Source organism: Phaseolus vulgaris, chromosome 11 (genome assembly GCF_000499845.2).
Source record: "Phaseolus vulgaris cultivar G19833 chromosome 11, P. vulgaris v2.0, whole genome shotgun sequence".
Taxonomy (NCBI): Eukaryota; Viridiplantae; Streptophyta; class Magnoliopsida; order Fabales; family Fabaceae; genus Phaseolus; species Phaseolus vulgaris.
Genome location: NC_023749.2, coordinates 44,291,335 through 44,306,179, shown reverse-complemented (window position 1 = coordinate 44,306,179; position 14,845 = coordinate 44,291,335). Strand labels below are relative to the sequence as shown.

At 31.6% G+C, this 14,845-nt stretch overlaps 1 protein-coding gene across 1 annotated transcript; it reads right to left on the bottom strand.

Annotated features, from left to right (window-relative positions):
* Window positions 1-13,510: 13,510 nt before the first annotated feature.
* On the bottom strand, window positions 13,511-14,578 carry LOC137808338 (uncharacterized). The gene is made up of 2 exons (XM_068609404.1): window positions 13,874-14,578; window positions 13,511-13,735 (listed from the first exon to the last, which is right to left on the bottom strand). The coding sequence occupies exons 1-2, from the start codon at window positions 14,576-14,578 to the stop codon at window positions 13,511-13,513; spliced, it is 930 nt and encodes a 309-aa protein (XP_068465505.1).
* Between the last annotated feature and the right edge of the window lie 267 nt (window positions 14,579-14,845).

Below are 14,845 nucleotides of genomic sequence, written 5' to 3'. Positions count from 1 at the left end.
CATTTCTTCTTGCACCCTATCAATTCTGGAAGTTAAAATAGTTCTTTCATATTTTTAAAGGTAAAATAGTTTGAAAATGTTAGTTTGGATTTTTATTTTCTCTTCTAAATTTCTATTTCTAGAATTCATTTTATATTATGGAAATTAAATTTTGAAATTGATGAGATGAAGGAAGAAACATTCTAATAAAAGTTTTTTTATCAACTTTTAAAAGTAAGCCAATTAAAATACCATGAAAATGCTTCTTATACTTTTTTTAAAAGAATAAATTATAATACTTTATATAATATATGTGGTGGTTTTGGCAATCTGGGGTGTGCACTGCGGGTCGATTCATAGTCAGTACAAAAAAATGTGGGGTGAGTTTATTATTTTGGCTCGCTAATCTATTTAGGTTTGTTCCGCATAACACAACCCACGGGTCAAGTGCGAAGCGGGACATGCCAGTTTGCTATCTTGCATAATAATAAAGAGTTTTCTTTTTTCAGCATTCTATCTCATTTCTTCCTGCACCCTATCAATTCTGGAAGCTAAAATAGTTCTTTCAGATTCTGAAAGGCAAAATAGTTGTTTCAGAAATGTTAGTTTGGAATTTTTTTTTCTTTACAAAATTCTATTTCTAGAAGTCACTTTTTATATTATGGAAATTAAATTTCGAAATTGATGAGATGCAGGAAGAAACATCCTAATAAAAGAATATAATTTTTTCTTATACAGGCTAATCCGTGGGTCAAAACTTATTTCGGGTGGGCCAACAAATTCAACCCACATCCTTTTTGCGGGGCGGGACAAATGCGAAGCGGGACAGCTCATATTGTCACCCATAATATGTGGTCGAAACTATCTCAATGTCATATAACCGAAACGATATAGGAAACACTAGTAAAAACATATTGGAACACATGAAGGAACCATAATCAAATACGATATTAACTCCTAATCAAATACAATATTAAATTCCAATTAAGTGTGGTAAACCATTCGCATGGATGTGATATCGTCCGTATTGATCTAGGCCCATCCATGTGAAGACTCATTAAGACCATAAATAGGTTGACATTGAACAGGTAAGGGATGATGTCAATAATATTTATTATTCATAAAACTCACCCGACTAACTTGACTGTTGGAGTACCTTTTACAAGTACCTCTTCTCGGACCACAAATAACCATTTGTGACCCTTTAGACGAGAACATCTCAAAAGCACGTAGGGCAGAAAAATAAAAAAAAGCAAATGAAGGGGCATACTTGGTCCATGTAAAAATATTGGCGTCCACCGTAGGGCCTACGAGGATGTTGAAGAAGTTTATGGTACTGATAAGGAACTTGACAGGCCAACAAAGAACATCAAACATGAGACTAATTGAAGCAAGACAAACAACTCTACAGATGGAGTTATAAACGGAGCTAACAGAGCTTAAAAAGAAAAATAGGAAAGAAATTACCGCTTTAAGAAGGAAGAACGAAGCAATGAAAAAAAGGCTAGGGGAGGGAACTCACTTGATGGCAGAGCCCCTAGCAAAGAGCCAATCACTAGGGAAATGGCTAAAAGAATACAAGAAGAGTGAGACTCAGCTACTCCAGGAAGAGATACACTCTTATACATGTTTGAAGGAGTCATAACCTGGTTATACAATTTATGATAGGATTTCATTTCTTGTAAACTAATTGGCCTTAAATTGGGCCAAGTAGCATAGAAATTTGGGTTTTAAATAAAATAGAATTAGGTTAGGGTCCCTGAACCTAATTAAGGCTTAATTGAGCTTAATTATGGCTCGTTTTAAACCCTAGCACAATTACATATAGGAATATCACGACTAGGTTAAACATGCTTAACATGTTGTGATCACACTGTCAATGTGACTAGGAATAGGTGCCAAGTTTGAATTTAAATCACCCTCTAAATTCCCTTTTAATTGGTCAGCCATTTCACTTATAAATAAAGGTGTAAGGCATTGTATTTTTCAGATCAATGAATATAGAGGTATGTTGTCCATTTGCAAGCTAATAACTCTATATGTCTAGTCTCTTTAGGATAGACAACTTGTTGGTCTCTTCCATTTTTCTCCAAGTGATTAAGCCTCAACTATCACTCTTCCTACACCTCACGACTACTCCAAAGGTTCATGGCTTCTTAGAAGTTCTTCCTTGATCCATTCAGCCATTGTGCTTTTGCAACACTCATTCAATTCATCAATAGAGCCAAACCAGAAGAAGAAGAAGAAGATGTTATCATTTTTGTATCTAGAGTTTTGGTTCAATAAGAGCTAAGTATCTTCTTTTTGTGTTTTATTTTTTTTTAATTTTGTATCGTCTCAATTGTATTCTTTCTTGTCTTGATTTGTTCCAAAGATAATTCTCATCATTTATATTGTGGTGTTTTCAATTTTAATCGATTCAATTTTGCTAATTCTCTTTGAACCATTCGTGTGAGTTTTAGGCATCTATTTGAGTAAACCGTGTGTGTGCTTTTACTTTTTAGTCTTCTTAGAATTTTCAATCAGTACAATTGTTTTTAATTGGAGTATCTTTGCTTTTGAATCTAATTTCAAGTAATGTATTTCCACAAATGTCATTAAATTCGTGTAGAACTTTTCTAATATTTTGGTTATTTGCTTTGATTTAAGTCATGCATATAGTATGAAATTGTGTTGTTTGGTGTCTTTCTAATTTTTTCTATTTGAGTTGTATACTTGTTGTTAGTGCCAAACAAGTTCTGTATTCATAAACCTTTTGTGTCTTGGGTTTATGTGGCAATTGATTTTGGAATCAATTAAGAAGCCTATAATTTCCAGTTTTCCATATTTGAATGTTGATTGAAATTTATTTGCTACAATTTGATTTTGTTAAAAAAAATATGAAACTCTGGAATTGAGTATTTTGAAGTGTTAAGAAGCATTAGAAAAATATACATCAAAATTCAAAATAGAAAAAAATACATCAAAATTCAAAATAGAAAAAAAATGAAAAAACAATTACAAACAGTGTGCAAAAGAGTTGTTTCTAGTGAGTTGAATTGAACAACAAGTTTAAAAAAATTTATTGCAATTAATTGGTAAACTTTTTTGGCAAAATTCTAGTGGCACTATTCATTTATTGATTGAAGTTTTGGTGATCAAAATTTCAAAGGTTGAATCCAAATATAAAATTCAACATAAATCCAGCAAGTTCATTCAAAATAATTACCATTTCTTTAGTATTTTTGGTTTTGTTCATCTAATCTAGATCCTTTCTTTAGGATTTTTCAAATTCTGTGCTAGCCTTTTATTATGTGCCTTGTTTTCTTGATTGTCATTTCTTATCTAATCATTTGAGTATGTTATCAAAATTCCTTTTGAGTAGTACTTGTTTCAAATTGTTCTTTTGTTGTCTTCAACATGCTTGACCATTAATTTGGAGTGGTTAATTACTTTGGTGAATATTGGAGTTGTAATTTGGTGAAAAATAATTCTTTAGAGAAGAAAGGTCGTGGATCAATCAAGTTTGAATATCCTAAAGAGATAAAGCAAGGAGAAGCAACACAAAATCAAACAAACAAAAGGAAACAAACACTTAAAGTGTATATAGTATAGAAATTTTGTATTAAAAAAATTTGATTGTATTCATTTTGAGTTGTAATTGTTTTAAACTTTCAATTAGAGGATTAATCTTTCGTCTTAGTCGGTGAGTGTCTCTTCAAGGTCCAAAGGTGCCAAGAAGCTTCACTAAGGAAACATCTATTTTTAATTTCTAAGTCTTAGAAATTTAATTTGTTTTAGTTTTGCTTCCAATTCGTGCTTTTATTTGTTGTTTTACATCTTTTTGTGTTTCTAATAATTTGCTTAGAGAAAAATTTGTGTGAAGTGTATTGTGATAGTATCTGGCTAGTTCAGGCTTGGTACTGAAGTGATCTTCAGTGGTCCACTTCCTTCTTCTGGAAAACTACCTAGTGCACTGAATGCAGCTTTTCTCTTTTGGATATTTTTTTAATACAAACTTTTATCATGTCTACTGCTCACCCTAATGAAAGTGACTTTAGTTTCACAAAATCTCTTTTAAAACAAATGGCAAAGGATCTACATTCATTTCAACCAAGGAAACAACAACATAAGAATCAAATAATTGAAGAAAAATGTAAAAGAGATTCTCATCTCGTAGTTATTGAAGAGAAAATAAAAATTATAAGAGAGAAATATGAAATCATAATAGAAAAATTAAAAAGTCAAAGATCTTAGAGTGATAAGTCTAGAGAGTCACCCATTGATGAAGGGAGTCTTAGAATTCATGATTATTATCAACCCACACCTATAAGGTCTAGAAGAGAAAGCCATAAACCTGAAGTCAAAGTTGACTTACCTTACTTTCATGGGAAGGAAAAAGTTGAAATCTACCTGGATTTGGAAATAAGGTAGAACAACTATTTGCTTGTCACCAAGTAAGTGAGGCAAAAAAAAGTACCCCTAACTACCTTAAGCTTTCAAAACAATGCTATGTATTGGTGGACTACTTTAGAGAAAGAAATATGCCTCCATAAGGAACCTCCAATTACATATTGGAATGATCTTAGGAGTGCCTTGAGGTGTCACCATATTCCTTCTTACTACAATAGGGAGCTAATGGACAAGCTCCAAAGGCTCCAACAAAAAGATATTAGAGTAAAAGAATATAGGCAGAACATGGAGCTATATATAATGAGAGCATCCATTAGGAAAAAAGAAAGTACCACCATCTTTATATTTTTAAGTGGTCTTAATCTTGAGATAAGAGATAAAGTAGAACTTCCACCCTATAGGGATTTTAATGACTTGGTCCAACTTTGTATTAAAGTTGAACAACAAAATTTAAGAAAATGATCAATTCGTAAAGAAGGTTCTTACTCTAACTCTTATCCCAAGAAAGAATATAAAAGAGAGTATAAAGGGAAGGTAGTTATTCAAAAGATAAACCTAAAGAGGAAACCTCCAAGAGTCTAGAGGAAGGGAAAGATGTGAAAACTCCACACACACGCACTAGAGAAATACAATGCTTTAAATGTCTTGGTAGAGGTTATATAACATATCAATATCTCAGCGAAAGAACCATGGTCTTAAGGGGCATAAATGAGTATAGTAGCCAAGAGGATGAACCTAGTGATAGTGTTGTGTCAGATAAAGAGAAAAGTGAGAATGCATATCCATATGAGGGAGAATTATTGATGATTCGTAAAACCCTAAGTAATCAACCTAATGAAAGTCAAGAGTCATAAAGAGAATTTTTTTCATACACGATGTAAAGATTTAGAAAATATTTGTTCTTTGATTGTTGATAGTGGCTCTAGCTGCAACTGTTGTAGCATGAGGCTGGTTGAAAAGCTTAGTCTTCCAATTATTCCCCCTACCTTAAGCCTTACAAATTGCAGTGGTTGAATGAAAATGGGATTTAACTGTAAACAAAAAAGTGAAAGTCAATCTTTATGTGAGTAGTTACAAAGATGAAATTTTATGTGATGTAATACCCATGGAAGCTTGTCATATTTTACTGGGAAGGCCTTGGAAATTCGATAAGAAAACCATGCACAATGTCCTTACCAACTAGATAACTTTCACTCATAAGGATAAAAATTTTGTACTATTTCTTCTTACACCCTCATAGATAGTAGAAGATCAAGTACAAATGAAAATAAAAAGAGAAAACAAAAAAATCAAGAAGTATTCCTTAGGGACAATGCTGAGCTGTGGGAGAAGAGTGCTCCTTCTCACGAGGTCATTTAGATGGAAGCCAAATTACTAAAAAAAGAAATAAAAAAGAGTTCTTCAATCTAAACAAGCTCTAAAGCCTCATTCTTTGTAAATGAGCACATGCACTGTCACACTTTTTGAACCAAATGTTTTACCTTCTGGAATAAAAAATCTTTTAGAAGAATTTGATAATGTGTTCCCTAAGGAAGGATCAATTGGAGGGGCCTAGAACATCAAATAGATTTAGTGCCTAAAGCTAGTCTACCAAATAGATCAGCATATCCAGATGAAACTAAGGAGATAGAATCAGAGGTTCAGGAATTGTTGGAGAAGGATTGGGTACAAAAAAGCCTAAGTTCTTGTGTTGTACTTGTCTTGTTGGTGCGTAAGAAAGATGGCAAATGGAGAATGTGTTGTGATTATATAACCATCAATAACATCACCATCAAGTACAAACATACAACTCCAATACTCGATGATATGCTTGATGAATTGCATGGGTCCACTGTGTTTTCTAAAATTGATTTAAAAAGTGTTTATCACCAAATTAAAATCAAAGAGGGTGATGAGTGGAAAACTGCTTTTAAGATCAAATTTGGACTATATGAGTGGTTAGTAATGTCTTTTGGTCTTACTAATGCACCTAGCACATTAATGAGGCTTATGAATCATGTCCTTAAGGATTATATGAAAATTTTTAGTTGTCTATTTTGATGACATTCTAATTTACAACCATAGTCTAGAATTGTATTTAGTTCATCTTAGGAAAGTTTTATTAATTCGTAGAAATAATAATTTTTTTGCTAATGTAGAAAAAGACACTTTTTGTTTTAATAATGTAGTTTTTCTAGGTTTTATAGTTAATAAAAATGAGGTACATGTTGACCCCAAGAAAATCAAAGTCATCCAAGAGTGACCAACACCACATAATGTGAGATGTTATGAGCTTTCATGGATTAACAAGTCTTTATAGACGTTTTGTTCCAAATGCTCCAATCTAGCTTCTTCTCTCAAGGAGTTAGTGAAGAAAGGCATTCCACTCTGTTGGACAGAGAAACATGAGCAAGCATTTCAAAGGTTGAAAGCTCAACTCACCAATGCACCTATTCCACCACTTCCAGACTTTTCAAAAAAATTTAGCTAGAGTGTAATGCATTAGAAGTATACATATGTGTTGAACAAAAGGCTTTGATGCCTCCAAATCTGTGTGAAAAACTTGAAGACCTTGTTGCTGTGTGTGTGTTGTCTAGTAGTTTTTTTACTACACTATACTACAGTCATTATACTTCTTCAGTTATAAATTATGAATGTTCAATTGACTCCAGAAGGGGTTAAATGGAGCCTAAACTCAATTTGCAGAGTATTAACCGCAACGTCTCAATTTTAAGTAGTGTCTAAATTAGATTATGTGTATAAGGGTTTTCAAAATCAACACTGGTGTTGAACAAATGATCAATCACTGAAAAATGACTCAAACTTTATACCCAAACTGCAACCTAAAGAATCATGAGACAAAATTTAAATGTTTGTCCAAACCAAAAATTTACACAGGACAACTTCTGAAGGAAAAAAAATCGTGACTTATAAGACAATACCTACATTGATCACCACGATATCACAATCTACCCTTAACTAAATGTTTATCTGTTTCATTTCAATTATATTTACATTATTTCAATTTGGTGTAGTTTATTTCCAAATATTAAATCAAATTTTCATTATTCTTAAATAAATATTCAAATACTTTTTTAGTAAAATTAATTTTTTATATTCTTTAATTAAGTTTTTCCAAATATTATCACATAAATTTATTAAAATGGTTTAGTACAAATGAATAAAATAAATTATGTTGCTAAGATATTTCATGTTAATTTTCAATTTTCTTAATTATACAACATTAAAATTTATTTCTCATTTTATACATAATTATTAAAATAGTTATAATAATAACAATAAAGAATAAAAATCAGAAAATAGTGTTATTTGTCATCATGCACATTTTTATCTAAATAATTATTTTTTTCATAATTATTTTTCTATGGATAATTATTTTTTGAAATAATTTATGAATATTTTAATTATTATATTTATTATTCAAAAATCTATAATTTAAATTGTATAAAACACTTCTCACTATTTTTTAAAAAAAATTGTTTCCTCTTTTTTCTATAAGACTTTTCAAACCAAAATTTAGAAAAAAAAATTAAAAATATAAAAATGTTAATTTTTTTCTCAAAAGATATTTTTATTTGTATTTTTTTATAAATAATTACTGCTTAAATGTATCTTTTTTTATTTCTTTGAATATTTAATTTTCTAAATTATTACTTTAAATAATAGTTATTTTATAAATAAATATTTTTTCTAAATTTTCATTTTGAAAGTTTTTTTTTAAAAAAATTTATGAATTCCATTTTATTCCTTTTTTAAAAAAAAATAGTATTAGTTTAGAATTCATTTTTTTAGAAATTTAAATCTGACTGGTTTTCAAATAAATTCAGCGTCATCCGCATTCAGATGTCCTTCAAAGAATCATGCTATCCTGTAATTATTTTCTATAATTTGCTTGTGGAAGTAAAAAAAAGTGTCATTTTGGAAAAAAAAAATCTTTAACATTTTTCTTTTTTTCTCTCAGTGGCTTTAGTTTTACTCCACTTTCGTGTATTTAATAAAAAATACAAAATTATTCATTTTAATTTTCTTTGCTTTACTCATATTTAATCACCCCTAATAATTTCTAGTGGAACTAAGTCTCAAGTGGGGTGGAGCTAATTGATTGAAATTTGATAGAATTTTCCTTGGACAATGGAATCACTCTTAGATTTGGTCAAACCTTAGTCATTATTTCATTTGAAAATAATCAAGAACATGAGTAATAAACCTAACTTTAAAATTTGATTAAGTAAAAAAAATTGTGAACTAATTTAAAATTACAAAAATTACATTACATTACATCTCTCCTAAAAGTGGAATGAATTTGTTGTTTGGCCTATTGATTAGTGGTGAGATGAAATAACCTTTTTCAACATATTTGATTAGATTAAAAATTAAAGAAGAAAAAACAGGACAAATATATGATTTTCCAAAATCAATAGGAAGTGGTGAGATGAAATAACCCTTTTCAACATATTTGATTAGATTAAAAATTAAAGAAGAAGAAAAAAACAGGACAAATATATGTTTAACCATTATTCACATAAGAAATGTTACCAAGACAAGGTCAAAACATATAACTCAAAATACAGGAAAGTATGGTGGAGGCTACTTTTAAAATTATTTGAAAAATTACACTTACATTTTTTATACGGAATAATATATATATTATTTAAATTTTTATAAAGTTAGAGATTTTACATATTACACATAAAGTTATTTGATAGAATATAAATATTTGCAAATCTTATCTTATAAATTGGTTTTATAAGGTTAAGTTAGATTTAAAGTTCATTTCTTAATATAATATCAAAGTCATTTAGAATTTATCTCAGCAAAAGTTTGTAGGGTCTATCATGGTATCCGCTATCGGATCATTCATAAATATATAGTCTTACCCATGACTTGGTTGGTCTCGGTGTGAGGGGTATTGGAAATTCCACATCGACTAGAGATAACGTCACTTCATAATATATAAGTATGTGCAAAAACATTACCTTAGAATCCCGTTTTATAAAATTAAGTTAAACTTAAAGTTTATTTCTTAAATTCATCTTAAACAACAATCACTTTTTCTTTAATTTGTTTTCAAATCACATCCTTTATTTATTTTTTTATAAAATAATACACCACTTCTATTATATTTTTAATAAAATGTAATTTGTTTTATGTTTTTTAAATAACATTTACTTTCCTTATTTTGATTAAAAATAACATATTAAATATAATTTAATAAAAAATTAAAAGCTTTATAATATTTTTTTATAATGAAAAAATTGCATTCACCCTTCTCACATATATATATATATATATATATATATATATATATATATCCCTTTTTATTAATCAAATAACATGTGTACCCACTACAAGAAAATCACGAAATAGAAACCAATTTTTAGAGACCAAAATAATTAGTTATAATAGGAACTAAAATAGAGACCATTTTAGAAATTAAAAAACAAATTGTTTCCTAATTAGTTTCTATTATTTTCTATTATTGTTAAATAGTTTATAAATTGGTATCTAATTAGCAACTAAGGTTTTAACTATCAATTATTTAGTTTCTAAATTTGGTAGCAAAAACTTTGGTTGCTAATTAGATACCAATTTAGAAACTATTTAACAATAATAGAAACTAATTTAGAAACCAAATTTCTTTTTATTTTTTAAAATGGTCTCTAATTTAGTTACTATTGCAACTAATTATTTTGATTTCTACAAATTGGTTTCTATTTCATAATTTTCTTGTAATGACCCCTTGTTTTTATCTAAAGTTGCACTTGTATATTTTTTTATAACATATTTATAATGTACTGAAATTATATTTAAGTATAATAGTATATTTAATTACACATTTTGTAACTATTTATTTATTTTTTATATCAAAGAATATTTTTCTCAAAAATATAATTTTTAATAATTTTATTAAATAATTGATAATTGAGTGGCAATATAATTTTTCGGTGGTGCATATAAAATTAGGAAACCATTTCATTTTATAAAAAACATTTAATTATTATATTTTAATACTAATTTTTATTTTTTATAATTTTTTATTTGTTTTTACCAATATGTTTTCTTTAAATAAATTAAAGAAGATAAGTATTACAGTAAATGAAGATGAATATTCCTTGCCTGATGTGATGCTTTAATGTAACGAACGTAATCGCACGTAGTCGCAATGGAGAAAAAAAAGGTTTTGATAAACCCTAATTGTAGAGAAAACTAAATATAAAATAAACTTTTATTCACTTGTATATTATAGAGTAAAATACATGGTGTATATATAAGAGAAAGATTAAGACCTAGCTGAAACAGAAAAGGAAGGTTGGGCCAAACAAACAAAGCCCAATAATTTAAAATGGAAAATTAAATATGTTAACACCCCTCAAGCTGGGGAGTAGATATTTGTCAGGCCCAACTTGGATTTGAGAGTAGAGAACTGTGCGGAAGCAAGGGACTTGGTGAATATGTCAGCAACTTGCATTGCAGAAGTAATGGGCAGCAATTTGAGGAGACCAGAGTTAAGTTTTTCACGAACTAGGTGACAATCAATTTCGATGTGCTTGGTTCGTTCATGAAAAACTTGATTGGAAGCTATTTGAAGGGCAGATTTGTTGTCACAATATAGGTTTGCAGGCTGGGAGAGAGGAAGATGTAAATCCTGAAGGAGGTAAGACAACCATTGTAGCTCACATGTGGTGGTGGCAAGTGCTCTATACTCGGCTTCAGAGGAGCTGCGGGAGATAGTTGGCTGCTTTTTTGATTTCCATGATATTAGGGAGTCGCCTAAGTAGATGGAATATCCAGTGACAGATTTGCGTGTGGTAGGGCATGTTGCCCAGTCAGAGTCACTAAAACCACAAAGGTGAAGTGAACTAGTGTGAGAAAAATATAGTCCTTCACCAGGGGTGCCCTTGAGGTAACGCAAAAGACGGGAGACAACTTGTTGATGATGAGTTGTGGGTGCAGATATGAATTGGCTTAAATTGTGGACAGCGAAGGCGATGTCTGGTCGCGTGTTGGTTAAGTAAATGAGACGTCCAAGGAGTCTTCTGTATTGGGAAGTGGCATCAGCATCGAGAGGTGAGCCTTGGTCGGGAGAGAGACGGGAGGTGTGAGTCATAGGAGTGGCCACAAGTGCAGAGTCAAGCATGCCAGTTTCTTGAAGGAGATCAAGAGTATACTTGCGTTGACTTAAATGAAGACCAGTACTATTGCGAGCAATTTCCAGTCCCAAAAAGTAGGTGAGATTACCTAAATTTTTTATCTTGAAGTGATGGTGAAGGGATGCAGTAATTGTATTGATTTCCTCCGTGCCATCACCAGTTAAGACCAAGTCATCAACATAAACAAGAATAACAGTGAGTTTATCATTATTATATTTAAGAAAAAGAGAGTGGTCAGCAACAAAGATAGAGTAATTATTTGATAAAAGAAAAGTAGAAAGTTTTGTGTACCATTGACGACCAGCTTGACGAAGACCATACAAAGACCGTTGAAGCTTGCAGACATGCTGGGGAGAAGGAAGAGAGAGACCAGGTGGGGGGTCATGTATACCTCTTCATGGAGATCACCGTGAAGAAAGGCATTATTGACATCAAGTTGTTTTAAAACCCAATTTTTGGTAGTGGCAACAACAAGGAGAAGGCGGACAGTAGTGAGTTTAGCAACAGGTGCAAAAGTGTCTAAGAAATCAAGTCCTTCAAGTTGGGTGAACCCTTTAGCAACAACTCTAGCTTTGTGGCGCTCAACAGTGCCATCAGAATGATATTTAATTTTATATACTCATTTACAACCAATAGTTTTCTTTCCTGGAGGGAGAGGGGTAAGTTGCCAAGTATTGTTAGCAACAAGAGCTTGAAGCTCAGCTTGCATGGCAGATTGCCAAGAAGCATGTTTGGAGGCTTCGGTATAGGTGCGAGGTTCAGGATGAGAATTGATAGAGGAAATAATATTTCTAAAATTAGAAGATAAGGAATTGTAAGACAAGTAATTATGAATAGGATATCTACTACTTACAGTGTTGGTTGCTGTGTGGAAATCGACAAGATAGGCAGGTTGTCGGTGAGGACGAGTTGATCTTCTTGGAAATTGGGGTGAGGTGCTTCCTGGAGGTGCAGGAGGTGATGATGCTGGTGGAGGTGCAGTGTTGGATGCAGGAGCAGAGACATTATTTGCCGGAAGATCAGAGGATAATAAGGTTGGTGGAGGGGCAGTATTGGGTGCAGGAGTAGAGGCACACGGCTCGGCAGAAGGTGCAGGAGTAGAGGCACATGGCTCGGCAGGAGGTGCAGTATCAGAAAAAAAATCAAGAGCAGAATTATATGCGTTAGAAATAGGGAGAGATAAAGTGTTGGGGTCCCTAGGCAAGCCACTATCCAATTTATATGGAAAATGGGTTTCATGAAAGATTACATGTCTTGATATCTCTATGCGATGAAACTTTAAATTTAAGACAATATAACCTTTTGTATTTTGCGGGAAACCAAGAAAAATACCTTTGATAGATCTATCATCTAATTTCTTCCTATGTGCAGTAATGGTACTAGCATAGCATAGGCAACCAAACACTTTTAAAAAAGAAATGTCATACGGTTTTCCAAACAATTGTTCATGAGGAGTGATGTTATTAAGTAATGGAGTAGGAATAGAATTTATTAAGAAAACAACATGATTTACAGCAAATTCCCAAAAGATAGGAGGAAGATTTGCTTGAAAAAGTAAGACCCTGGTTACATTTAGTATGTGTTGATGTTTACGTTCCACAATGCCATTTTGTTGTGGTGTTTCAACACAAGATGTTTGATGTATAATTCTCTTTGAAGCATAAAAACTTGACATAGCAAACTCAACACCATTTTCAGTACGAATCGTTTTGATATTAGTTTGAAAATGATTTTGAACAAAAAGAGTGAAGTTAATGATGTGCGGACACACTTCAGATTTATTATGCAACAAAATAACCCAAGTATAGCGCGAGTAATCATCAACAATAGTTAAGAAATAACGAAAACCTTGCATAGAAGTTATGGAACAGGGTCCCCAAATATCAAAGTGTACAAGATAAAAAATAGCAGAGGTAGCAGTAGTACTTAAAGTGAAAGGAAGTTTCTTCTGTTTTGCACGACTACAAGTGTCACATACATGATGAGTATCAATAGTAATAAAAGGGTATTGGGTATTGTTTGCGTAAGACATGTAATCTTTCATGTGAAGGGTGCCCCAGTCTATAGTGCCACAATGTTTTGTCCGTGATATTACAATTAATAAGAGGAGCAAAATTATGTGGTTTAGAGCGATTAGAAGCAGGCAAGGTAGTGACAGGGTACAAGCCACCAGTGGCTTCAACTGTACCAATCCTCTCTTGGGTGAGATTGTCCTGTATAATGCAGTGAGTTAAAGTGAAAGTTAAAGTGCATTTAAGTTGGTGTGTGAGTTTAGAAACATATATTAAGTTTAATTGAAAATGAGGCACATATAACACATCAGACAAATAAAACTTGGCCGAAAAATGTACTAAACCAGAATATGTGGCATAAACAGTTTGACCATTTGGGAGACTAATTAAGACAGGTTTGATTTTAGTCCAAGTAGTAAAAGTGCTCAGATTGTGGCAAACATGATCAGTGGCACCAGAATCAACAAGCCAAGATTCTTTTATAGCAGATAATGAAGAGAAAAACTTACCCGTTGAAGATTGCTCGGTATTGGTGATTTTATCCGCCGAGAAGGTTCCGACTTGATTAATTTGAGCGTGAGGGGCAGGATCCTCAAGGTTTTGCTGACGCAAAATGTTGGTCAGGAATTGACACTGCTGTGGTGTAAGTTGAATCCCCTTTACATCCTGTTCTTTAGAAAAAGACTCAAAAGAAGGGTTAGTAGTAAACATATTGTTGGCTTGGGATGTCCTATTGATGGATTTGTAGTCAGGAGGAAACCCATGTTTTTTATAACAGGTGTCGACACTGTGGCCAAGACGGTTACAAAAAGTGCAAATTTTTCTAGTAGAAGAAAACTTTGAGGTTTTAACATCACCAGAAGGAAAACCCACCTTTCGAAAACAAACAGCTTCAGTATGACCGTACTTACCACAAAAATTGCATGTAGTAGTGCGACTACTGTTAAGACTATGAAGACTAGGGGCAGGAACAACAATGGATAATTGTCTCTCTTGTTGAACAACCAAGGAAATTTTTTTGGATATGGCAGGAATGAGATCCATGAGCAAAACATGAGAACAAATATTTTTATACTGATCATTTAATCCTCTTAAAAATTGCATAGCACGATCCTCACACTTTCTTAAAAATTGCATAGCACGATATATCCTTAAAAATTAAATATGTTAACAATAAGTATCATTTTTTTAAAAATATAAGGAAAATGAATATTATTTTATTAAAATATAAAAAGGTATATCTTTTAAAAAAAGTACACATGTATAATTATTATTTTATTAAATATTTAACGAAAATAAGGATTTATTTTA

What these genes read in the sequence shown, in the direction of transcription:
- LOC137808338 (XM_068609404.1), bottom strand. Translation starts at nt 14,578, where the DNA reads ATGGATCTCATTCCTGCCATATCCAAAAAAATTTCCTTGGTTGTTCAA. An exon ending in ATGCCACATATTCTGGTTTA is followed by an intron (nt 13,736 to 13,873) that starts GTACATTTTTCG and finishes TGCATTATACAG; the next exon opens with GACAATCTCACCCAAGAGAG.